This window comes from Cynocephalus volans, chromosome 2 (assembly GCF_027409185.1).
Source record: "Cynocephalus volans isolate mCynVol1 chromosome 2, mCynVol1.pri, whole genome shotgun sequence".
NCBI classification, from domain to species: Eukaryota; Metazoa; Chordata; class Mammalia; order Dermoptera; family Cynocephalidae; genus Cynocephalus; species Cynocephalus volans.
Window position 1 is genome coordinate 190111158 of NC_084461.1, and position 25241 is coordinate 190136398.

General features: G+C 45.0%; 1 protein-coding gene across 2 annotated transcripts in view; it reads left to right on the plus strand.

Annotated features, from left to right (window-relative positions):
- RPH3A (rabphilin 3A) overlaps nucleotides 1–25241 on the plus strand; it is a 72582-nt gene that overhangs the window by 10163 nt on the left and 37178 nt on the right. For both annotated transcript variants that reach the window (XM_063087273.1, XM_063087274.1), the window contains 4 exons: nucleotides 5411–5557; nucleotides 20861–20990; nucleotides 22262–22348; nucleotides 23929–24094. In XM_063087273.1, coding sequence (XP_062943343.1) covers nucleotides 5411–5557; nucleotides 20861–20990; nucleotides 22262–22348; nucleotides 23929–24094 — 530 coding nt within the window. The remainder of the gene's footprint in view (nucleotides 1–5410; nucleotides 5558–20860; nucleotides 20991–22261; nucleotides 22349–23928; nucleotides 24095–25241) is intronic.

Genomic DNA, 25241 nt, shown 5'->3' on the forward strand with positions numbered 1-25241 from the left:
AACAGGAAAATCCACAGGAGGCTTGTGGGTTCCCACTGAGAGCAATCGGCGACATTTTCAAACACTGGATAAGCTGTTTGTCAACTGCGTGTTCTGCAGCAGAGGATGGGGGAAGGGTTTAGAGAGATGCTGACAGCCTCCAGCACTGTCTACTCACCTGCAGTCTGCAGATGGAGGCAATTCTCCTGTGCAGGGCCTCTCAGAGACCCCCACCCCTGCTGATGTCTCTGGAGCCATGAATGTCCAGGAGTGTGATTTTCCTGTGCACAGTGACTCCAGCAAGTTGTTTGGGGGTGTGTGAGGCATTGGCTTCAGGTCTGGCCCATGGCTGACCATGCTCATGACTTACTGTGAGCTGCAGGAATATATCACTGGAAGGTCTCCACTGGGTTCCAGGTCCAGAATCTCACTGGTGTTCAGTTTTGGTCACTGAGCTACTTTGTAAAGGCAGGAAATAAATGGAAGCGCATCAGAATAGCCATCAGGGAGAGAAGTGGGGACAAAGGAAAGAAGAACAGGGCAGTTGAAACATCCATCTCCAGAGAAAACCAAAGGAACCTGGGGACAGGTCTGAATTAGGTTATGACTAGGGCTCTTTGGGAAAGGTAGGTTGTCTTCATTATGCAGGAGTCCACTGTATCCTTTAAAGGTAATGAAAAGAAACAGCAGGATGAGGGGTTATTGGCACACTGTATGGAAGATCTTTCCAACAGAATGGCACAGACTGCACATGGGAGTGAGACTTCCACCGCAAAGAGCATTCAAGCAAGGATAAAAGAACACCTGCCAGGGAGGCCATGGCAGACAGACTTCAGGGTGGTCCCCTATGATCCCTGCCTCCTGGTGTTCCTGCCTTTGTGTAATCCCCTCCCCTTGAATGTAGGCAGGACCTGTGCTTTGCTTCTAACCTATAGAATACAGCCAAGGAGATGGGATGTCACTTGCATGATTACATCATGTTATATGAGACTGTCAGTTGACAGAAGCTAGAGATTCTCCTTGCAGACTTGATGACAGAAGTGGCTCACAGGATGAAATTGGAGAAGGGCATGTGATTAGGAATTGCAGGCAGCCTCTGGGACCAGAGGGTTGCCTCTTGCCAACAGCCAACAAAACCCTGGGGCCCTTAGTCATACAGCTGCAAGTAGATGAATTCTACCAACAACCCAAATCTGCTTGGATGTTGGTTCTTCCCCTATCAAGCCTCCAGATGAGAACACAGCCCATTCCACATTCAGCTGCAGCCTTGTGAAACTCTGAGCAGAAGACCCAGTTAAGCCATGCCCAAACTCCTGACCCATGGAAACTGTGAGGTAATAAACATGTGTCATTTTAAGCCCCAACCTTTGTAAGAATTTGTTATGTAGCAATAGAAAATGAATACAGACACTATGGATGGGACATTACATCCACCTTTCTCTATCCTCTAGCTGGACTGGTTTTTCCAGTTATGTGATGTTTTAGTGGCTTAAAACAACAGAAACTATTTCTTATCTCTTGTGGTTTCTGCGACTGGAATTTGAGAGTGGCTTGGCTGGGCGGCTCTGACACGGGGTTACTCATGCAGTGGCAGTCACATGTCACCTGGGGTGGCAGTTATCTGAAGGCTTGATAGGGACTAAAAGATCCACTCACATAGCCAGCAGATTGGTGCTGGCTGTTGGCTGGGGGCCTCAGTTCTCTCCACATGGGCCTCTCCACAGGGATGTGTGAGCATCCCCATGACATGGCAGCTGGTTTCCCCCAGAGCAAGTGATCCAAGAGCCCAAGGTAAATGCTATAATGTCTTCTATGACCTGGACTTGGAAGCCACACAGTGTCACTTCTACTGCATTTAGTTAGTAATGAGGGACCAGCCTAGTATCAGTGTGGGAGGAGACTATACAAGGGAGCATCTGAATACCAGGGGGCAGGGATCCCTGGGGACCACCCAGTAGGCTAGCTACCAGACTGGTCTTTCTCCCTTTAGGCATGCTGCCCACTCTCTTGACTCTGGGCCTTTGCTAGACCCAAGCTCTTCCCATACCTTCCCCTCACCCCTCCAGCTTATCTATGAGGTCTCAGCAGGTTCCAGCCATAGTTTTGTGGGACCTGAAGCTTATATAATTTAGGGGGCCCTCTTCAAGATCAAGATGACAAAAATGTCTTTCTTTTGCAAATGTTTCTAATCACATGACCTTTACTAGGGCCTGTCCCAGGGCCTTAGAAGGTGGCTATACAAAGGGTCCTAAAGCTTCAGCTTTGCCAGGATCACAGTGAATCCTTGTCATGTCCTTAAGGAGCTCTCCCTGATCCCTAGTCTAAATAACTTCCATTGCTTCAGCCTCTCTGTGTGTCACACATGTATGTAGACATTTAACCTCCATATCAGCCATAAGGGACCAGGTCTTATTCAAAAACTCTTTTTAAGTGATATTACTCTCAGATATTAATCTAAGTGCCATGGACACAACAGTAAACAGAGCCAGACAAGGTAATCTATATTCTGGTGGGAGGAGAGGAACAATAAACAGGTAACAAGAAAAAATTTTTAAAAATAACTTCAGCTAGAGATGGGTGCACTGGAGAAAGTGAACTGGTGTAATGAGAGGTCAGAGAAGTCCTCTCTGAGATGGGAGTGAGAGAAGGAGCTAGCCATGGGAAGATCTGGGGAGAGAAGTGTTCCTGGCAGGCAGATCAGCAAGTGAAAAGGCCCTGAGGCAAAAACAAGGTTTGGGTGTTCAAGATTGAGCAGAGAGATCAGTGTGGCTGGAGCCAGGGGAAGCAAGGGGTGATGAGGACAGAGAGGCAGGTAAAGGACAGACCAGGCAGGACTTGGCAGAATGAGCAAGAAGACTGGGTTTTATTTTTATTAAGGTAGAATTCATATACCACAAAATTTTTGATTATTCACAGCGTTGTGCAATAACCACTTCTACCTAGTTATGGGTTTTATTCTATGTCAGTGAGATGCCACTGGATGATTTGGAACAGGGGGGAGGGGACCAATGAGCATAGTTAGCATTTGTTTATCTCAGAGGCACCTGCTCCAAGACTATACCTGGGAAGGCAAGGTGTGTTTCCACCTGAATTTTCCCAGGCCACATCCTCCTTCCCTTTCTCTCAGTAGGACTTGCCCCAAGACATCTGCTTTTCTTTCAAACTCTTCCTTCTCTGCTCTTCAGAATAAACCAGCTAAGGTGGAAGGATGGCAGAGGAGGGAGGAAGAGGGGCTTTTAATTTCCATCTTCGAGTGTCAAAAGGCAATTTCATGCCTGCTGACATGATTAGAGCAGTGGAGGTAGCCAAGGCTGGCGGCTAATGGGGTGCCAGCTCCTGGGGATTCGGAGTTACTGATTTCTTCCTTAATGGGGACAAGAATGTCTAGTGGTGTTTGCTCCTGCCTTCCACATGGGTGATGCCTCTCAGATCCCTGGGGCATGGACCATGGGATTAGTGGAGAGGATCCTAACCTGCCATAGACCACAGTATGAACTACGCATGCTGCAGCCTCTGATCCTCTGCACCCTCGCCAGGGCTACGGGCGCTCTCTTCTTATGGTGGAGTCTAAATGTGCAGGCCGCCTGGGTCTGAATCCTGCCTCTATGTGACCTTGGGCAAGTGGTCTAATTTCTCCATGCCTCAGACTCCTCACCAGGAAATAAGGACAGCCCCTGCCTTGTAGGGCTAATGTGAGGATTCAATGAGATCATGCAGGTGCACAGAGGATGTGGTGTGAGGACTAAATGAGGTAGTGTGGGCACACAGTAGGCACTATGTCAGTGTTTGCTTTAAAAAGTAAAGGCAAGGAAAGCACAGGATGGAACTGAAAAGGTTACAGGAGCTTTTGAGGCTGGGAATCTGGACATTTACGTGAAATCAGGAGTTTCTTATAAACTTAGTTGGCAACTAATTTAAATCTATATTTTAAAAAAAGCTGTGGCCCAGAGAGTAGAACAGTGGTTACCAAAGACTGGGGAGGGGAGGGGGAGAAAGAGAAAACAGAAGAGGTGGCCAACAGGTATAAAATTATAATTAGATAGGAGGAATAAGTTCTGGTGTGCTATTGCACAGTAGGGTGACTACAGGGAATAGTTAAGTTTTCTATATTTTATAATAGAGAAGAGGCTTCTGAATGTTTTTGCCACAAAGAAATGATAAATGCATGAGGTGATGGTTACATTAACTACCCTAACCCGATTATTACATAACCCATACGTATATCAAAATATCGCTGTACCCCATAAGTATGTATAATTATAATCTGTCAATTAGAATATTTTTTTAAATGTAAAATTTTAAAAAACCTGTGGCCCAAGCAAAATGTTTTTTGCCAGGCAGACGCTGGGGTCAACTGGGGCTCAGGGCTTCAGACCACCAGCCCATAATTGTGTCCACAGCAGCTGTAGAAGTCTAGTGTTCTGGAATTGTTTTCTGAGAACACCACGACCCTGCAGGTTTCCATGAGCTTTCTGTAAATGCCACTTACAGAGTGTCTATCATGTGCTAAGCACTTAAGAAAAGCAGACTCTTCAAAACCCTATGAGGGAAGTATGTGTGTCCCATTGTACAGATGAGCAGACTGAGGCTCTGAGAGATAGGATTCTCTTTTCTAAAAAATTTTTCCATTTTATTAAATTTATTTTTTCTTAATTGACACATAATAATTGTACATATTTATGGGGTACAATGTGATATTTGGGTATATGCATACAATGTGCACTAATCAAATCAGGGTAATTAGCACATGCACCACCTCAAACATTTGTCATTTCTTTGTGTTGGGAACACTCAAAATCCCTTCTACCAGCTATTTGAAATTATACTTTAAGTTGCTGTTACCTGTAGTCTCCCTACAGTGCTATAGAACACTGGAACTTATTCTTCCTATCTAGGAACAGTTTTGTAGCCATTGACCACACTCTCCCTATTCCCCCTCCCCTGCTACCTTTTCCAGTCTCTAGTAACCATTATTCAACTCTCTACTTCTGTGAGATCATTTTTTTTTTTAGCTTCTGCATATGAATGGGAACATGTGGCATTTCTCACTTGACATAATTTTCTCCAAGCTCATTCATGTTGCCACAAATGGCAGGATTTTGTTCTTTTTTCTGGCTGAACAGTATTCCATGGCGTATATATACCACATTTTCTTTATCCAGTCATCTGTTGATGGACACTTAGATTGGTTCCATATCTTGGCTATTTTGAATAGGGCTGAAATAAACATGGGAGTGCAGATATCCCTTTGACATGTTGATTTCCATCCTGAAATATGATTCTTTTGCCCAGAGCCTCCCAGCCAGTGAGTTTTCCAGCAGGAATTTGTACTGAGGTTTACCAGACTCCAGGGTCTACAAGTCTAACCACTCCTTTACCCTCCCTGCTGGATTTTCTGTCTAGCCTCATGTCTTCCCAAATTACCTTTCAGGCTTCAGGCTGGCTGGTCTGTCCACCCCAGTGGTCAGCCTGACAGACAGAGGAAGCAGGAAGAACTGACAGATGAGGAGAAGGAAATCATCAACAGGGTGATCGCTCGAGCTGAGAAAATGGAAGAGATGGAGCAAGAGCGAATTGGGTGAGGCCTGACACTTCCCATCCATCTGAGAGCCAGCAAGGCAGGAGGCTGTGCTGCAGGCATGTGGGGTGGGGCAGGGCTGCCTCTGGGCTTCGTCATTTGTGACTTGCCAGGTCACCCACCCCAAAACTGGAATCCTTGTTGCATGAGGTGGGAGGAGCTGGGAGAAGAGACAAGGGAATTGAGGAGTGAGTGGGCTCAGGAGGCTGCTTATCCCACAGGATTCTTGTAAGAATTAAGAGAGATGAGGCATGCCCAGTTCCTGGCCCAAGCTCTGGTGGTACATTGCAGAAGGGGAAGGGGAGGGGTCTTCTGATAGGGAAATGGGAGATTGTCATTGGAGGCTGCAACGGCAGGGATGGGTGTGAGCATCAGGTGTATTACCCAGTTACAGCTGCCTAGAGGTGTGTTCTAGAGACATTGACCTTGTAGATACCAGAATGTCAGCTGAGGGTGAGGCTAGGATGACAGAGAATGAATGTAAAAGGGAGAGCACATTTGAAATGATTTATATAACAGAATTGGAAAAATCAATCCTGCAAGAGGCAGACAGCATGTGAGCACATCAGCAGAGGTTAATCTCGTGGGTCTGGACTCAAGGAATCTCGGGTTCCACCCCAGCTCCTCATTGTCCACTGTGGGTCTTGGGCACATGGCTTCACCTCTTTGAGGCCCCATTTGCTTACTGGCAGAATGGGGGAAATAATTATCCCACATGATTCTTGTAAGAATTAAGAGAGATGAGGTATGCCCAGTTGCTGGCTTAGGCCCTGGTAACACTACATGTTTATGAAATGGCAGGAAGGAAGGGGAAGTGGCATTTGGAGGGCAGGGATAATGAAAACGTGTGGGCGAGAAGCCAGGCTTATCGGAAGGATGTCTGATGTGTGAGAGAGTGGCAAAATCATGAGCAAGGACAGTGCTGGACAGCAAGGGAGTGGTATGTGGGTGGGCTTGAGAAGGGGGGAGTGGGGAAATGTGGGCGATCTTCAGGATGGGAGGAGTGACTGAGAAAAGAGTGTGTGTGTGTGTGTGTGTGTGTGTGTGTGTGTGGGTGGGTGTGTGTGTGTGTGGGTGTGTGGGTGTGTGTGTGGGTGTGTGTGGTCCCTTAGCATGGGTGGAAACTTTGGCTGTCAGGATGCAGAGAGGACAGCAAGTGGTCCCCCAAGACCTGGATCTCAAATAGGGAATGGAGAGTGGTAGATCCTGACATGCCACCCTACCCCCAACCCCTACCCAGGCCCTTCTGCCAGGGTCAGCTGTTTCCAACTGCTTACAACTGATGTAGCCACTGAGTGCCTGATTATCCCCCTACCTACACACTCAGCTGGAGGTTAATGAGGTTCTTGGATGGAAAATGATGTTCTGGAGAAGCAGGAAGGGGCTGCCTTTGATTTGAGCTTCTGCAGATAATTTCACTCAGGACAGGCAGTGGAGATCAGAGATGCTGTTGACAAATGACAAACTCCCTCCATAGTCTGTGTCAATTTTGCACTCGATACTCTGTCAGATTCCTTGGGCAGTTGCCAAAGGGATGGGTCTGACGGGCTTGCCTTATAGGGTTGGGTTGTTATTTTGCTGTATAAAAGATATATCAGAAATAGGGAGTTCTCAGGCTGGAGGTATTTGTGTGTGTGTGTGTGTGTGTGTGTGTGTGTGTGTGTGTGTGTGTGTGTGTGTGTGTGTGTGTGTCCACCTCACACAACGGGCCTCAGCCTTGCAGAAAGGAGGAATATGAATGGTAAATGCTTAAAATGTGGCCTGGCACCCCTGGCCACAGCTGATTGGAAGAGGTATATTACCTGACATAAGCCAGCCAATCAGTACATCCCCTGGGAATTTGGACCCTGGACGAGATTAGAAGAACTCCTCTCAACCTTTTTTCTGTATAACACCACCAGCTAACATATTTTATATTTTACATATTTAATTTGATTACCATATGTCTCTCTCCATTAGATTAGAAGATTCATGGGGATATGCATTTTTGCCTGTTTTTTTTACTGCTGTCATAGCGTGCCACAAAGTAGGTGCATAGCAAAATATTTGTTGAGCAAACGAGTAAACATGGCAGAAGTTGCTGCCCCCAATTTCTTCCAACATGGTCTGTGGCCAAGAGGCTGGGAAGTTTAGAATCTTGCCCAGGGTCTACTTTCCCAGGGAAAGTACTCCGATTGGCTGGCTTATATTAGGTGCTATTCCTCGTCCAATCAGCTGTGGCCAGGGGTGCCAGGCCATGTTGTACAAACACGGCTGCTGGGCTACCTCTGGGGAGAAAGCTATGGGGGTCCTTGAGGACCAAGCAGATCCCAGCTTGAATGTTCTAGAACAGGGTAGAAGGAGTTTCTGCCTTGTCCTACATGCTCTGCCGTATTTCCCCTACCAACCTGGTGACATGGCAGCAGAGCATAGTGGTTAAGAGCTGGGGTCCCAAAGTCATAAAGACCTGAGTTCAAATTCCAGCCACTTACTCCCTGTGTGACCTGAGGTAAGCTGCTTTTCCTCTTGTGCCTCAGTTTCCTCATCTGCAAAAATGGGAATAACATTAGCATATACTTCTCAGTGTTTAATTAGCATGCAAAAGATTCTTGTACATAGCATGTTCAATAAATGGTGTTAAATATTTAACAGTGAATTAAAAAACAAAACAAAACCAAAAAATGAGGAAGCTCATTTCTGATACTAACTGAAGCCTCTGTTCTAGAATTATGCCCTGAGACTCCTGTTTGGCAAACCCTGGAACTCTAACAGTCCCTGGCATCCCCGAAGGAGATTTGAGAGGTTTCCAGGGACACTTGGGTTGAGTCCTTGGTGACAGAATGTCCCATTGCTGAGATGGTGTGTTTTCTGCCTGGTTTTCTAGAGTGGAGAGGACAGTCCCGGAAGATTCTGGCTGTGGCTGTTTTGCCGCACCTTTCCAGCAGCCAGCCCTCGATGGGAGCATCACCAGAGGCAAACCCAATGCTATTTGTGTTTTATAAGCTGAAATCTGCCCTGATTCCTGTTTCACCCACACTGTCCTGGGAGGAGATCAGAGTGGAGTCAGATGAAAGCTGAGTCACATGTGGAGCAAGTCTGAAAATGGGGGTCCTTGTGGGGCTCCCACTGCAGAACCAGAGGCTCTCAGCTTCCCCACCTATAAAAGAAGTCAGTCTGATTCACAGGATTCTTCTTGCTCAGGCTCTATAGTATTTGGGGGTGTCTGGTGGAAGACCTCATACTGTGTTGTTGGCTGCAGCTCTCAGAACAAATGAGCACTTTCTAACTATGTTAAAATTGCAGATGTATCTATGTCCCCTTCTGGGTTCAGACACCAGCTCTGTGATGCTGAATTTTCCTTCTATTACCTGAGTGAAAGTAATCTGGGAGAGGCATGAAATCATTGTTAGTAAACACGACAAGTAATCACCATAATGGGTATGTACCATTTATTGAACACTTTCTATGTCCCAAGCCCTGTATCTAAAAACTTCATATGAATTGCTCATTAATTGCTTCTGTCAAACCTATTAAGTAGGTGCTATTATATAACATCCCCATTTTTCAGGTCAGGAAACTGAAGTTTACAGAGCTTAGGTCACTTGCCCAAGGTGACATAGAGGCAACGTATACCCCTGTCTGGCTGACTCTTAAAATTGTGCTTTAGATACTATGATGTGTCTTTTCTGAAGGCCTGTCCTGAAATTCCTAGACCCTGTAGAAACTGGAAATTTTAATAGCTCACATCTGGAGGGAACATTTCATGAGATGTAAGTTAGAACCCCTTCTGTGCTAGCCCAATAATTCTTTCTAGCCCTTATTAACCTGTCTGTACCTCCAAAGCTGCCAGAGCTGGTCTCCATGTTGCTGTGGCTCTGAGAGTTCCAGGAAAGAAATACTCTCAGGCTTCCCAGGAGGCTCTGCCTCCCTGGAGCAGTTTCACTAGAGTTGTCACTCTGGGGAGCTCCAGGCCATGCAGCAGGCCAGAGCTGCTTTTCTTCCTAGAACCCCTTTGCTTCTGCCCAGGAGAGTCCAAAGCTTTGCTCACCACTCAGCCCACAACCCAGCTCTGCTCTCTTCAGAATCCCAGGAGGGAGAGATGATGGCTAGAAGAGAAACTCATTAAACAGTCTCATTTTGCCCCCACATTCCTTATATAAGCACTAAGTGGGATCTCAGAGTTTATTTTGCATGCCTGAGTGCTACAGACTTTTTATATTAGTTAGGGTACTTTGTCTGCAAGAAAGGAAACCAACTCCTGATAAGTTGCTTCTATATAACAAACCACCCAAAACTTAGTGCCTTAAAGCAATAACAATGTATTGTTTTTCATTGTTCTGGGGTTAAGAATCCAGGCAGGGCTCTGATGGGTGGGTTTTCTGCTCCATGGGGCATTGACTGGGATTATTCACTCAACCCCATTCAGCTGGTGGCTAGGTGGGGCTGGACGGTCCAAGAAGGCTTCACTCCAATGTCTGTGCCTTGGTGCTGTCCATGCGGCCCCTCTCTCTTCATGTGATCTTCCTTACTCGGTAGCCTGATCTGATTTCCTTTATATGGCAGTTGGATCCCAAGGGAGCAAAGGTCTCTTAACAGCTAGGTCTGGAACTAGAAGGGCATCACTTCCACCACATTCTGTTGGGTAGAGGAAATAGATCCCATCTCCTTTGGGAAGATTGACGTGCATGTGCAGGGGAAGAAGGCATTAACAGCAGCCATATTTAGAAACTCTACCACAATATGCAAGAAGGGGAATTTAAAGATTCAGAGATATCTCAAGGGATCCAAGAACAGAAACACAGCCTAGTTTCATGAACGGTCTGCATTTTATCCCACATGTTAGAAAATATAGCCATGCCGCACTCCCCCATTTTTATAGCACTTCTCAGTTCTAATTTCAAACTCCCAGGGAAGGAATTCTGATTGGCCCAGCTCATGCTAGGTGCCCACCCCTCATCCAATGAGCTGTGGCCAGAGATGCCAGGCTATACAACATGGCTGCTGAGTGCTTCTCCCAAGTGTGAAAGGAGCCTTTGTACATTGGAAAGACACACATAGGGTATCCATGAGACTTTTAGAATGTATTAAGTTCAGAATTAAACATTTTCCTGGAAAATTTGTTTGCATCCCATCACCCCATTGGTAGGTCCCTCTGTATCCTTATTATATTTCTTTCCATCCAGAACCTCTCAAAGGCATTAGCTCACATATCCTGCCTGCGAAGGGACTTGGGTGGCTTCTGTTCCAGGTCAGCTTCCCTAAACAGATGGGCCCCAAAAAGTAATTAGGATTTGTCATTAACCTTGGCATTCAGATGCTGTGATGGAGGAGGAAGTTGGAGAGATACAAGGAGACCTGTTGTTGACAGAATCTGTTGCATTCCTAGCAGCCCTCCATCTCAGGTCCATTGTCCCATCTTTCTGGCACAGAGTTTTTCCAAAATATGGATGGAGGGAAAAGTGAGTAATAATGCTTGGAACTTGCTATATCTAATTAGGTAGTCATCTGTCTTATGGCTTGACAAGCACACAATAAGCCAGGTCATATGCTCCTCTTTCTAAAGGAGACCCTTCTGCCTTTTCTTTAAAACCTGAAGTCCTATATAGTCTATGGATGGGATCCAGGAGCTTGGGGGCATCCTGCTATTGTAGACATATTTACGCATGTGTCTATGTACTTTTTTTTTCCAGGAGAAATGTTCATATATTTCATCAGGCTTGGGGGGGACTCTGAATCCCCCAATGTTGAGAACTACCAAGTAGTATCTCAGTTTTTCCTGGGTTGGGCTAATGCTTTCCAATGTCCACCCAGGCTTAATACTTTAGAGAATCTGTTTGTACAAGGTAAAAATAGTTTTCTTAATTCTTTAATTAGCCCAGTGCCTGTCATAAAAGAGAGCACAAAAAAATACATGTTGAATGAATAATACATGTTGAATGAACCATAAACTCAACTGACTAAGCCTCTCAATGAATTCTTTAATGTCGTGGCCTCCCTGACCTCATCTCAATAGGAAGTTGGACCAGGCAGTCTCTAGCCCAGGATTTTCCAACCCCAGAATTATTTACATTTTGGGACAGATAATTCTTTGTGGTGTGGGTTGTCCTGTGCATTGCAGAATGTTTAGCAGCATCTCTGGCCTCTACCCACTAAATGCCTGTAGTGTGACAAACAGAAATGTGGTTGGTTCACAAAGGAAAGAAGAAATGAACTGAAATTACAATCAACTTCTAGGGAAATAATCACAACGGACCACTCTTACAAAGCATTATGTGCCCACACTGTGCTCAAAGCTTTATGTGGATTCATTTATATAATCCTCACAACAATCCTATGCAATGGTCCATATTATTATCATTCCCATTTTACAGATGAGGAAACTGTGGCACAGAAAGGTTAAGCAACTTGCCTAGGATCACACAGTTAGTAAGTGGAGGGACTGGATTATGAGCCCAGGCAGGCTGGCTCCAGGGTCAAAATCTTATTCTGCTATTTTACAGAGACAAACATTCATTGCCAAGCACTGTGCTAGGAACTTTAAAATATGTTATATGGACTATTTCCTTTAATCCTCATAATGTCCTCACTAAGAGACAGACTATTGCCTCTGCCTCACAGTTGAGAAAAATGAAGCTCAGGGAGGTTAAGACACTTGCCTAGGAGCACACAGACTTTATACAGACAAACCAGACTTTGAACCTGAATCTGTTTTTCTGCTTTATCCTATTGCCTTTTGGGTATGCAGGTGGAAAAGAAAATTGACAGATTATTTCAGAAATTTAGAGAAGTCAGCAGTTTACAGGGTATCCCAGATATTCACTCAGGTTAATTGATTCAGTCTCACAAGCTTCTTCCTTCAATGGAACAGTTCATTCCTCTCCACCACGGTGATTCTTGTCCCCTGCAGGCCTCAGCACTACATTCTCTCAACTATATTTTCCATGACAGGAGAGGGCAGGCAGAGGGCTTAGAAAGAGCTCCAACCATAGCACTGACATGAAACACAGATTTCTTTCTTCTAGCATCTGGGCAGCTAGACCTAACCTCCAATCCCATCTCTGCCACTCGTGGACTGTATGCACTTCCCCTCTGTGTGCCTCAGTCTCCCTATCTATAAAATGGGAGTGAAGAATAGAGCTGACCTCGCAGGTTGTTGATGGCTTAAGGAAAACAATACCTGCAGAGTGCTCAGCACAGCACCTGGCACAATAAGCACTCATAAGCAATAACTATGACTATTATTATTACTAGGTTTTTTATGACATAGCGTCTTGCCCAGCATTGACTACATTAGTCCAGCAGAGCCCTCTAGCTGTCTTTCTCTCTTGGTTCCCTTGACTCCAACTCTGAGCTGGGGTAACTGCTCCCTCCCTAAAGTGCTGAGGCCCAGGCAGAAATTCTATTCACCAGTCCCTCTTGGAGAGAGATTGGGATCTACAGATCCCTAGGTGGTGACAGTAATAAACAACAGGGAGAATTAATGAGTCTGAAACGCACACACCCCACCTGCCAGCCACATGACTCATGATGGAGCAGCTCAATCATTTAAGGACGGGGCCTAAGAGACCCTAGCATTGGAGCCTTGGGCCAGCCCCTGTCAGAGCAGCTATTTCCCCATTCACAGCAGACAGTCCAATTTGACTTCAGAAAGCACTAAGTTTAATAAACTCAGCAGTAATATCCCCCCAATTGGCAATTAGAGTGAGGCACAGAGCAAGAGGCATGATTCTGGAATTGATGGTGTATGAGAGAGAGAGAGAGAGAGACAGAGACAGATGGAAACAGAGGGTCAGAGACAGAGTAGAGAAAGGTTTTTATGAATCAAGAAATCATAGTTAACAGCTGCTTTTGAAGGCAACTGCTCTGGCTCCATCCATCAATTGGTGGAACCCCAGCTTTTAGCCATTTCCCCACTGATCCAGGAATTAGCATATAAACTCATCACACCTGGGCAGCCAGGGTGTCTTCCCCAGACTCTGTGGCATGCCACATTAAGACCACTTCCTGGTGCAAGTGTATATCCATTAGCCTTCTCTTCAACATTCATCAACGCACTGCAGCAGTACTGGCCAGAAAGCTCAAAAGCAATTGCCTGAATGTTTCTGGGGCCAGTTCAGGCTTCTTGGGAAGCCTGAGGTTAATAAGCAAGTGGCTGTCAGTCCTCCACTTAGCTTATGTGCCAGTCTGTGGAAGGAGGTAAATTGGAGCTGGGCTTTCCCCAAGAGCAGAGTGTGTACAGGCATGCACCCAAAGGCATATTCTTTCATATAGGTCCTGGTCATGCATGTGCGTATGTTCATGTGTGTGTGTGTGTGTGCTTATAGGTGCATGTGGACATGTGCCCCTACAGGTGAGCCTTTGGGCATATGCATTTATGTGTGGGTGCATGTGCTATCCGTGTCTGTGTGTATGTGTGTGTTTAGAGATAGGTATGTGAGTCCTATAAATTTCTAATCACTGCAGCCCCTTTAAAAGCTTTTGAAAGACACTTCACAGGCAGATGAGAGCATCCTGGTTACGCAGAAAAAAAAAATGTGAGTACAGGGAGTTATATAAGCCACAAATTCCAGAAGAAATAATTAGTAGCAACCATTACTGAGTAGTTACCATGTTCCAGGCATTTTACAAACACTATCTCATTTTATCTTTGCAACAATCCCAGGAGGTAAGCACTTTGTTTTCCCTAATTTGCAGATGAAGAAACTGAAGCTCAAAAAGGTTGAGTAACTTTCCTGGGGTTACAGAGCTAGGAAGTGGCAAAGTCCAGATATGGAGCCAGGCAAACTCACTCAAGAAATGGCATCCCAACCCCTACATCATAACTGCCTCCTATTTCTAAATTCTGAAAGTGTGTATGTCGGTGTGCCTATATGTAGGGCGTCTACACTTTCTTGGAGTTGAGTGTGAGCACCTGGAGAAGTTGGAGAGTCCAAAGCTTAGCTTGTCTGACATTCACAGCCATGGCTGGCAGGCTGGGGAGGTGAAGCTAGAGAGATGGCTGAGCATCTCTCAAGTCCTTTGCACATGCTGTCCCCTCCCCTCCTCTGAAGACCCATCCTGACTGTTCCTGTGCCTCTGTCATGAGTTCTTGTAGCTGCCCGTACTTGTCCTTCCAAGTACTCTCTACGAGTATGATTATAATGATCTGTGGGATTATTTCAATGATGTCTGAGTCCCTCACTAGAACACCAGCTCCACGATGGCAGGGATCTCATCTGTACTGCTTATGGTTAGACTCTCACTGTCTGCTTGCATGTAGTAGGTGCTCCACAAATATTTGCTTAATGACAAATAGCCTGTCTGCCTCCATTTGGATGGCAAGGTCAGACCAAATTGGGAATCCACCTCCCACCACCTCCAGAGGTCATCACTGGTACCCAGAGGACGGGACATAGCCTTTCTGGTGCCTCTGTGAACATCCTGGGAAATGAGAGGTGCCCACCCGACTCCACTGAATAACCCACAGCTCCCCTTAAGCATCCAGCCTCAGGATGCGTAGTTCCTGGATGCCAGGTGTGAGTAGTCATTATAAAGTTAATCAGGCATGTAAAGACATAGCTAGAGAGTGACAGCCACTTAAAGCATCCAGTTAATTGACACACAAAGTGGGGAAGGAGGGTGGAGACACTACACAAGGAAACAAAAGCAGGCTGCCAGTGTGGACTGCTCTTCTCTTAGTCACCGAGGGTCTTTCCATTCCAAAAAAGGGGGAATCTTGGTGTTTCAGTCTCAGGATCCGAGAATCCCTTGATGCTGCCCATGGGAGGAAATGTGAGGTGCGTGTCATCTAATCCCTCACAAATAGTCTGGGAAAGGAGGGCAAGAGAGCAATGGCTGTCGAGGTCATTGATTGGATAAGAAGTAGGAGTCAAACCCACATCTTTTCACCTCGGTCTACATGTTCTCTATCTTCAAAAATGTACTTTCTTCTCTAACTTAAAGGTGACTTATGTTTATTGTAAGGAAGTTAAGAATGTATAGAGAAGTCCAGTTAATTGAGGCTTAATGGGAGTAGAGGGGGCAGGGAGAGGAGGAAACAAAAGTTACCCGTAATCCCACCGCCCAGTGATAATCACAATAAATATTTTGGTGTGTTGCCTTCCTGATTTCTTTTTTCTTTAGTGGACACAGTGAAGATATTCAGATGAGCATGTTCCAAACCCAAACTCACCCTCATCACAAGGCCGCATCCTGGGTGTTTGGTCTTTCCCGCCTAGCACAATAAGGAGAGCACTTGCCCGTGTGGGTCGCCTCACCACTGCCTTCCCTGCTACAGCGTCTCTCACAGTGTGGCCAGGGAGTCACCACGGCAGAATCATTCAGGGAGCCACTTTAAAATGCAGGTTTGCAGGCCTCACCCTAACCCTGTGGAATCATTCTGCAGATGTGAGCACTCTCCCCAGGTAATCCAGGTGCACCATGAGTTTGGGGAGTATTCTCCCATTCAGAGCTCTTAACACAGCTACGGGCTTGACTCCTATCCAGGCTTAACCAGATTCATAGCTGAGAAGGTTTTGAATCAGGGCCCTGGGTGTAGGTATTTTTTTTTTTAATTGAAACGTAATTGATTGTACATATCCGTGGGGTTCTGCCCGCGTGCAATATATGATGCTCAAATCAGGATAATTAGTGTATTCAACATTACACAGTATAATCATTTTTTATGGCCCTTTACCAATTTCTCCCTAAACCCCTTCCCCCCACTTTCCCACCTGTGGTAACTTCTGTTCTGTTCTCTCCATTTGAAAGTTCAATGTGTTTTTTTGATTGTTGCATCTTTATTTATTTCTTTTATTTTTTAAGTTTTATTTGTTTTTGTTTTTGTTTTTCTTTAGCTCCCACTTATGAGTGAGGACATGTGGTATTTCTGTTTCTGTGCCTGGCTTATTTCACTTAATTTTCTCTAAGGTCATCTATGTTGCTGCCAATGGTAGGATTTCATTCTTTTTTAGGGCAGGGTAGTATTCCATTGAGTATATACTCCACATTTTTCTTATCCAGTCATCCCTCAATGAACATTTAGGTTGGTTACAATTCTTGGTCATTGTAAATAGAGCTGCAGTAAACATGGGAGTGCAGGTATCCCTTCAACGTGATGATTTCCATTCCTTTAGGTATATACCCAGCAGTGGGATTGCTGAACCATATGGTAGACCTGTCTGTAGTTGTTTGAGGAAACTCCATACATTTTCCATAGTGGTTCTACCAATTTACAGTCCCACCGTCAGTGTAGGAGAATTCTCCTTTCTCTGCATCATTGCTAGCATTTGTTATTCTCTGTCTTTTTGATAATAGCCAGATCGGAGTGAGACAATATCTTAATGTGGTTTTGATTTGCATTTCCCTGACATTTAGTAATGCTGAGCATTTTTTCATATGTCTGTTGGCAATTTGTATGTCTTCCTTTGAGAAATGCCTATTCAACTCCTTTGCCCATTTATTAATCAGGTTACTTGGTTTTTTACTAAGTTGTTTGAGTTCCTTGTATATTCTGGATATTAATCTCTTGTCAGATGCATGGTTTGCAAATATTTTCTCCCATTCTGCAGTTGTATTTTCACTCTGTTAATTGTTTCTTTTGCTGTGCAGAAGCTTTTTAGTTTGATATAATCCCATTTGTTTAATTTTGCCTTTGTTGTCTATGTTTTTGGGGTCTTATTAATAAAGTCTTTGCCCAATCCTACTTTCTGAAGTGTTTCCCCTATGTTTTCTTTTAGGAGATATATATAGTTTTATACATTGAAAAATCCATTTTGAGTTGATTTTTGTATATGGTGAGAGGTACAGGTCTAATTTCTTTCTTGTACATATGGATGACCAGTTTTCCCCGCACCACTTATTGAAGAGATGGTCTTTTTCCCCATTGTCTGTTCTTGGTGCCTTTGTCAGAGATCAACTGGCTGTAAGCATATGGATTGATTTCTGGGTTCTCTATCCTGTTCCATTGGTCCAAGTGTGTTTTTATGCCAGTACCATGAACTTTGTAGTATAATTTGATATTTTGGTTACTATAGCTTTAGAGTATCATTTTAATTCAGGTAGTATAATGCCTCCAGCTTTATTTATTTATTTTCAGGATTACTTTGGCTCTTTAGGGTCTTCTGTTGTTCCATAGGAATGTTAGGATTCTTTTTTTCTGTTTCTGTGAAGAATGTCATTAGTACTTTGATGGGGATTGAATCTGTAGATTTCTTTGGGTAGTATGGACATTTTCACAATGTTGATCCTTTCAATCCAAGAGCATGGAGTGTCTTTCCACGTCTTTGTGTCTTCTTTAATTACTTTCAGTAGCGATTTGTAATTCTTTTTTTTTTTTTTGTGACCGGTAAGGGGATCACAACCCTTGGCTTGGTGTCACCCACACCGTGCTCAGCCAGTGAGCACACCGGCCATCCCTATATAGGATCCAAACCCGCGGCGGGAGCACCGCTGTGCTCCCAGCCCTGCACTCTCCCGAGTGAGCCACGGGGTTGGCCCAGCGATTTGTAATTCTTGTACAGATCTTTCACCTCCTTGGTTAAATTTATTCCTAGGTATTTAATTAATTAATTAATTAATTTTTTGGTGACTACTGTAAATGAGCTAGCTTTCTTGATTTCTTTTTCTGCTAGTTCATTGTTGGAGTATTAAAATGCTACTGATTTTTTGCATGTTTATTTTGTATCTGCAACTTTACTGAAATTGTTTATCAGCTCTAAGAGTTTTTTGACAGTCTTTAAGGTTTTCTGTATATAGGATCACATCATCTGCATGGGTATTTTTTTTAATGCTGCATGATTGACAGGCAGTGAGGGTTAAATCATCTCCTGTATGCACATAGGGTGCTCCTGCCAAGACTGGTAAAAACAGGCATTTCTTCTGGGGTGAAAAAGCTGAATGTTCCATCACCAGGATAAAGACCCGTTTGTGACTCATAGTTTTCTATGACACAATTTTGAGTTAGCTTCCTGCAAAATTTTATTTCCAAGTTTAAGATCTTTGGCTGTGGGGTCTTCCGTGTTGTGGCTCTAGCATTTGGGGTTAGAGAGGGTATCTAATGGGCAGGCTGCAAAAAACTCCCTGCTCATTTCCAATTCCCAGGTGGAGAAGGAAGGTCTGCCTGTCCCCACCACACATTCATCCTCTTTATTGGTCTGTACTGAATTCACAAATAATAAGGATCCCTCAGCTGAGACATCTGAATACTGGTCTTAGATCTGTTATATTTCCACACTGTTTGCTGCCACTGATAGAAGCTAACAAGAACAATGTGTATCAATGGGGCCTTTTGGCATTTAGGATTGAATTGGTGGGAGGAGCAGGCATTACAGTGTGGATTTGCAAGTGGTGAGCGAATCCACAGCCTTGATTTTCCAACAAGAGGCAGAAAAACCTTGAAAGTTTTCTTAACAAAGCACACTGCAGTTTAGAACTGGGTCAGCTGTCCCATGCTCTCTTCTTGAGCTGCATTGGCAAAGCTTGACATGAGTCAGGAGGCCATCGGAGCTTCGTGGAAAGTGAAGATGATTTACTGCAGCAGAGAACTAGATTCTAGCCCTGGCTGAGTGATCCACACAAGCCTGTCACCCCTGTCAGTGCTTTGGGACTCCCAATCGTAGAGTGAAAGCAAAATCTAACTATTTTCTGGCTAGGGCAGTGGATGAAGGAGAAAAGAGGTGGGAACAAGATTTTAGACAAGAAAAATGTTCAATTACCATCCCCTGTTTCTATTATCCTACTTCATTATCTCTTAATATTTTATAATTCCATAGCACTGAAAAGCATCATGAGGTTTATCTGCTTCAGTCAACTTCAAAGTTGTTTTAAACCCTGGAACCAACTTTCCAAAGGAAATCTAATTCAACAGCCCAAACAAAGAAAAGAGATAAATGCAAACGTGCACCCGATGAGATGGGGTGTGATGGCCCTCTGATTCTCTCCCTTCCTGCCATCACAGTGGATGGCCCCTGAACTGGCTCTGTGGAACCCCTGGGATGCCATGAAACATGGTTTGACAACCACTGATGTAACCCAATGGCCTCCTGTATTCCAAATGAGAAAGCTGATCCGGAAGCCAGTAGAGGCAAAAATCAGGGATGATCCAGATTTCTCAACCATACGTTGAAGGTTCTTTAGTGCAATACGATAGTGATGCAGCTGGTGTGTATCTTGTCTCAACTCAGGGAAGTGAGAGGCAGACAGGACAGAACCAGCTGGGGTGACTACACATGTGCAGCTTGGTACTTGCCAATGACTGAGTGTCCCTTGGTGTGGGAAAGGCAGGGGAATCGAGCAGGATGGAGATTGGACTGATTAAGAGGATCCTCATGGCTCTGCTTGGCACGTGGCTGTGTGTGCAGTAGCGTGGTATAGCAGTTAAGAACAGGGACTCAGGAGCCGTACCACCTGGGTCTGAGTCCCAGCTTTCACCACATCTTAGCTGTGTGACTTGGGGAAATCAATTAACCTCTCTGTGCCTTAGTTTCCTCATTCAATAAATGGAAATAGGAATAGTTCTTAGCTTCTAGGGCAGCTAGAAGGAGTCATTAATAAAATCCAGGTGGATGCATATCTCTGTGCCTGGCACATAGTAAGTGTTCAATAAACATCAGCTGTTATTATTATAGGAGGTCTGAGACCATGGACTAGGGGTTTGCTCCTGGTTACTGCCTCCCCCCATCATCCTATAGAAATAATTTCTAGGAAAGGCATGGGGGAAGGGGAATGAGAAAGAGCTGAGGAAGAGTGTGCTGCCTTCAGCTCTGCACCTCCTGCCTCCTTAAGCAGTTCTGTCCAGTTTGGGTCACAGTGGAGGCTCTGGAGCCTACAGGTGCTTTTGGCTCTTCAAGGAAGACTCCCAGGTTTCTGGTTTGAGCAAATTAGCGTATGGTAGTGCCATCTCCTGAGAAATGGGAGCAGGTTTGCTGGGGATGGGGATGGAGAGCAGCCAGGATGAATAGTTCAGTTTGAAAGTGTAAGTTTAGATACCTGTGAAGATATCCAAGTGCAGATGTCATGTAGACAATTAGATAAACAGATCTGGAGCTCAGAAGGAAGTTTCCTTGGAGGAGGTGACACGAGATAGAAAGAACTAGATAAGGTTTTTAGTCTTAAGTCAATAGAATAGATGGACTTTAAGGGGTATGGGAAGAGGTATTTGATGTTCTGAAAATGTATTAGAATTTCATGTGCCTGTGCCTTTTTCTGGGGAAGGGTCCACAGCTATTATCAGATACTCAAGGGCCTATGACTCAGAGAAGGTAAAGATCATCAGCCTGGCACTGTGGGATATGCTGGTGGTCCCAGATATATAAGGTCCTTATTATACCCTGTCTCTGCTTCCAGGCGCCTGGTGGACCGCCTGGAGAACATGAGGAAGAATGTGGCTGGGGATGGGGTGAACCGCTGCATACTGTGTGGAGAACAGCTGGGGATGCTGGGCTCCACCTGTGTAGTGTGTGAGGACTGTAAAAAGGTACCATCACCCTCCTCTCCCTCCTTCCCTTCTCAGCACCTGCAGAGGGGTTGGGCTCCAGTTTTGAGAGGCCCTGGGTCTTAGGGATGGAGCTTGGATCCTGAAGGTTAGTTGCCAGGATATAATTCTTTCTGGGATGCTCCCACACCCAACTGTCTTCCAAGGTAACCCCAATCCTGATCTTCCCCTGGAAGTTACTCTGATACCTCTGTCCCCTTAGAGCTGAGCTCCATCCAGGATTAACTTGGGAGCTTGGGGTAGAACATGAGCTTTGTTAAAGCCTGTGAGTATCCTGGTTGTGGCTTAGAAAGTTATATGTCCATCTAAAGAGCATGCTGGGCACATGTATACATGTGTGCATATGTGGGATGTTTTAGCATTCTCTTACCTGGGGATATGGTACAAGAGACTTAAAAATCCTCTAATTAGAATTGGAGAAATTAGAACCATTGGGCTTCAAGAACATTCATTCATGAAGAGGAGTCTTTTAGTGTTCTCTTCAACCTTCCCCCTCTCCTTAAACTCTCTGCACTTGACAATTCCAGGGCAGAGATACAACCACCTTTGTGTCTCCCTGATTCCAAGGAAAGGAATTAAGGTGAACAACCCAGCTAGAGACATCCATAATGTCACGTGGCATCTCCTGCTTGGTGTCCCATTTGGCAATTTAGAATGGAATAGTGGGGAAAGTGTATCTCTTCTGAAAAACCTGTCTGCTGCAGTCAACCATATAGTGGGAATTTTGTGAACTATTAGGCTTTCCTATTTGTCTTGACTGCCAGGAAACTCAGCCAAAAGTATAATGTTCCATCACACAGTCATGACATTTACTCAGATAACTTCCTTGTCCCTGGGGAGTAGAACTTCTCGTCATAGTCTAGGTTGTCTCACTTCCATTTGGGAGAGAAAGAAGAAATAAATTAATAAACAAAATAGATGGATATATGGCCTTTCCTCTTTAAAAGTTATGTCCACAATCTCCCCTGTGTGAATGTTGAAAACTCTGACTGCACAGGAACTCTTGGAGAATTCCTTCATCCAGTGCTTGGAAATGACTCAAGTTCTTGTTATTGGAAATAAAACTCAAATTGGAACTCTATCCTAACTGGCCTTGCTCATGGAAGGAAGTGTGAGGAAAGGAGAGTTCTGGTTCTTTGCACCCACGAGGAGAGAAAGGGGGTCCATTGCCACCCCTCCCAGACCCTTCTCCCAATCCCTGTCAGCTCAGAGCATGGCTCACCCAAGTGTGCGTTGGACTGTTTTGTCCCCAGAATGTCTGCACCAAGTGTGGGGTGGAGACCTCCAATAACCGCCTGCATTCTGTGTGGCTCTGCAAAATCTGCATCGAGCAGAGAGAGGTGAGTGACCTGGTCCCATCTGGCTGCTGGTGTGCCCTCCCTTCTTTGTCAGTTCCCTTTTCTTCCCTGGAATCAGGGAAACAGGGTGGCACTTGGAGGCTGGGGGTCCTGATCGGGTTTTAGATGTTAAGGGTTGGTATGAAAAGAAACAGCTTAGCTGTGAACACTGGCAGAGGACCTCTGAGTGTTTGAATGAATTTCTTTTCTCCTCCTCTACTTCTGTGACTTTTCTCTTCCTCCTCTCCCTCCCCTCTTCCCTCTTTCTTCATTGCCCTCTGGACTCGATTTTTCTCTCGTCCCCATTTCTCTCCTTCTGGGTCTTCCTCTCCCACTGTCTTTTCTTTCTCTTTCCCTCTATTCCACTTTTGTCTCCATTTTTTCCCCTTCCCTCATGCTCCCTGTCATTTGAGCTCTTTTCTTCGCCTTGTGTTTACTGCCTTCTTTTCCGTCTCTTTCTCTCTGTGTCTCACTCTCTTCATGCTTTTTTCTCTGCACTGTCTTTCTCTTCACGTTGTCTCTGTTTCTTTGTCCCATGGAATCCTTCTCTTCCCCGGCCCTGCTTTTTATTACCCATTTTATCTCAATTAAGTACTTTCTCCTTCTCCCACTTTCTTCCTTACTCACCTCCTGCTGCAGATTTCTGCCTTTGAGACAATGTCTCAATGACCATGTTCTCTTCAGTATCAGTCAGGTTTCCAGCAGAAAACAGTTGACACAGTGCAAAAGGGTAATCAAGAGTTTGATAAAAGGTGTTATTTACAAAGGTCTGGGCAGAGCTAAATGAAATCAGCAAGGGTTGGTGAAGCACCCAGCACCAGCAACGGCAGGATTGCTGCTACCACTCTTAGGACTGAAGAGATGGAGAAAGGAGCAGTTGCCAGACTGGAAGTTGGGAGAAGCCTAACAAGAATGCAGTCCTGTCCAGCTAGCAGAGTGAGATCCAAGGAAATAAATGCCACAACCTCACTCTCCTCTTTGCTGCAAACTCCTCTGGTGTTCTTCTTGACCAAATAAACCTGAAGACAGAGTCAAGGGAGTCCAGTTACCACAGTGCATATTAGTCATCCTCCTGCAGCACCGATCAGGGTGGAGGACAGTGGAGAATGGATCTGATGGGGCAGTGGAAGATATTCAGAACACCATCCTAGGTGTGCTTCCCTGTTCTAACCCATAGGGCCAGGAAGAAGGCAAGAAGGTTTGGGGGAAGTTGTAGGTAAATCACCCTCTTTAAAACAACCAGTGTAGCAGAAAGCATGCCACATATAAGAGTTGGAAGAGTTAGTATCGAGTCCTTGTTCTTCCACTCTCTGACTGTATATTATTGGATCAGTCCTTAACATTTCTGATATTGAACATTCTCCATTAGTAAAATAGGTATGTTCAAGCCCTTTCTATTGAGTTTTCAGGGCTCATGTGTGGAGTAAATATGGACTGTGCAAGGCTGTGTACTGGTAATGAAAGTGTGCTGGCTGTTGTGTCAGTGTGCTGAGGGCATGGAGCAAGGACAAAAATTAGCGTTCATGAAGACAGTAGCAATGGTGCATAGCTACCATGACTTCAACCCCTACCTCTCCTCCCAGGTGTGGAAGCGTTCTGGAGCATGGTTCTTCAAGGGCTTCCCCAAACAGGCCCTCCCACAGCCTATGCCTGTAAAGAAGACCAAGCCCCAGCAGCTTGTCAGCGAGCCTGCTGCCCCCGAGCAGCCTGCTCCCGAGCCCAAGCACACGGCCCGGCCTCCAGCTCGAGGTAGGACACAACTAATTCTTCTTTCAGGACCAAGGACAGATCTTGGCTAACTGGTCTGCCTGGAGAATGTCTTGACCTCATGTGTATCTCTGTCCAGTTTACGGATATTCATCCTCTGGACTTGGGTCTAGGATTCGTATGTTCCCTTCGCAGCTCACCATAAACGCTTATCAAGAGGGCAATATAGGGGGCCGAGCCCGTGGCGCACTCGGTAGAGTGCTGCGCTGGGAGCGCAGCGACGCTCCCGCCGCGGGTTCGGATCCTATATAGGAATGACCGGTGCACTCACTGGCTGAGTGCCGGTCACGAAAAAGACAAAATAAATAAATAAATAAATGTTAAAAAAAAAAAAAAAAAAGAGGGCAATATAGGGAACGCTCCAGCAATTCCAGGTTGCCAAGAGACTTTTTTTCATCCCTGATGGAATATTTAGAAGTACCACAGAGGTAGAAATTAAAATTAGGAACTGTGAGAGACTCCTACCACCAAAATAAACACTGGAACCTGAGGGTATTTGGGGCTTGCTGAGAAGGCCTTCCTGGCCCCTGATTTTTCTTCTATCAGCCATGAGAAAATCTGAAATTGGGCTAATTAAAAGTAAAAGATGAATAGAAAGAAAATTTTAGAAAAAGAAAATTACCACTGCTATTGTTACTATCACTATTATCCAAGTAGTATTATTAATTATTAAAATGATTTTTTTAAAGGGAGATGCAAAACAATATAAAGGAAAAAGCAAACAACCACAATAAAAACACATTTTAGTTGGATGAGTCCGCTAGAACCGACCAGATAAAGCCCTTGCAACAATTTCAATTAACACTAAGTGATAACATCTGGTCTGAATGACATTTCCAGAGCTGAGTGAAGGCAATGCTTCTGAAAGGAAGGTTAGAGTTGAATGCCTCAAAAATGGAAGCATCCAACAGTGTCTCCTGTAAGACAACTTCTCAAGGTACCCAACACAGTGCCTGGCACCCAGAAGGCATGCAACAAATGCCTTCTTCCTGATAAGGCACGAGCAATTCCTACTTTTTTCAGAGATGGACAAACTGTCAATATACACTGCATCCCTGAAGAGTCCTTAGTTTCCACCCTTAGAGCATTCTTCTTCCTGGTTAAGCATTACTCCCTCTAGGCTGAGAAG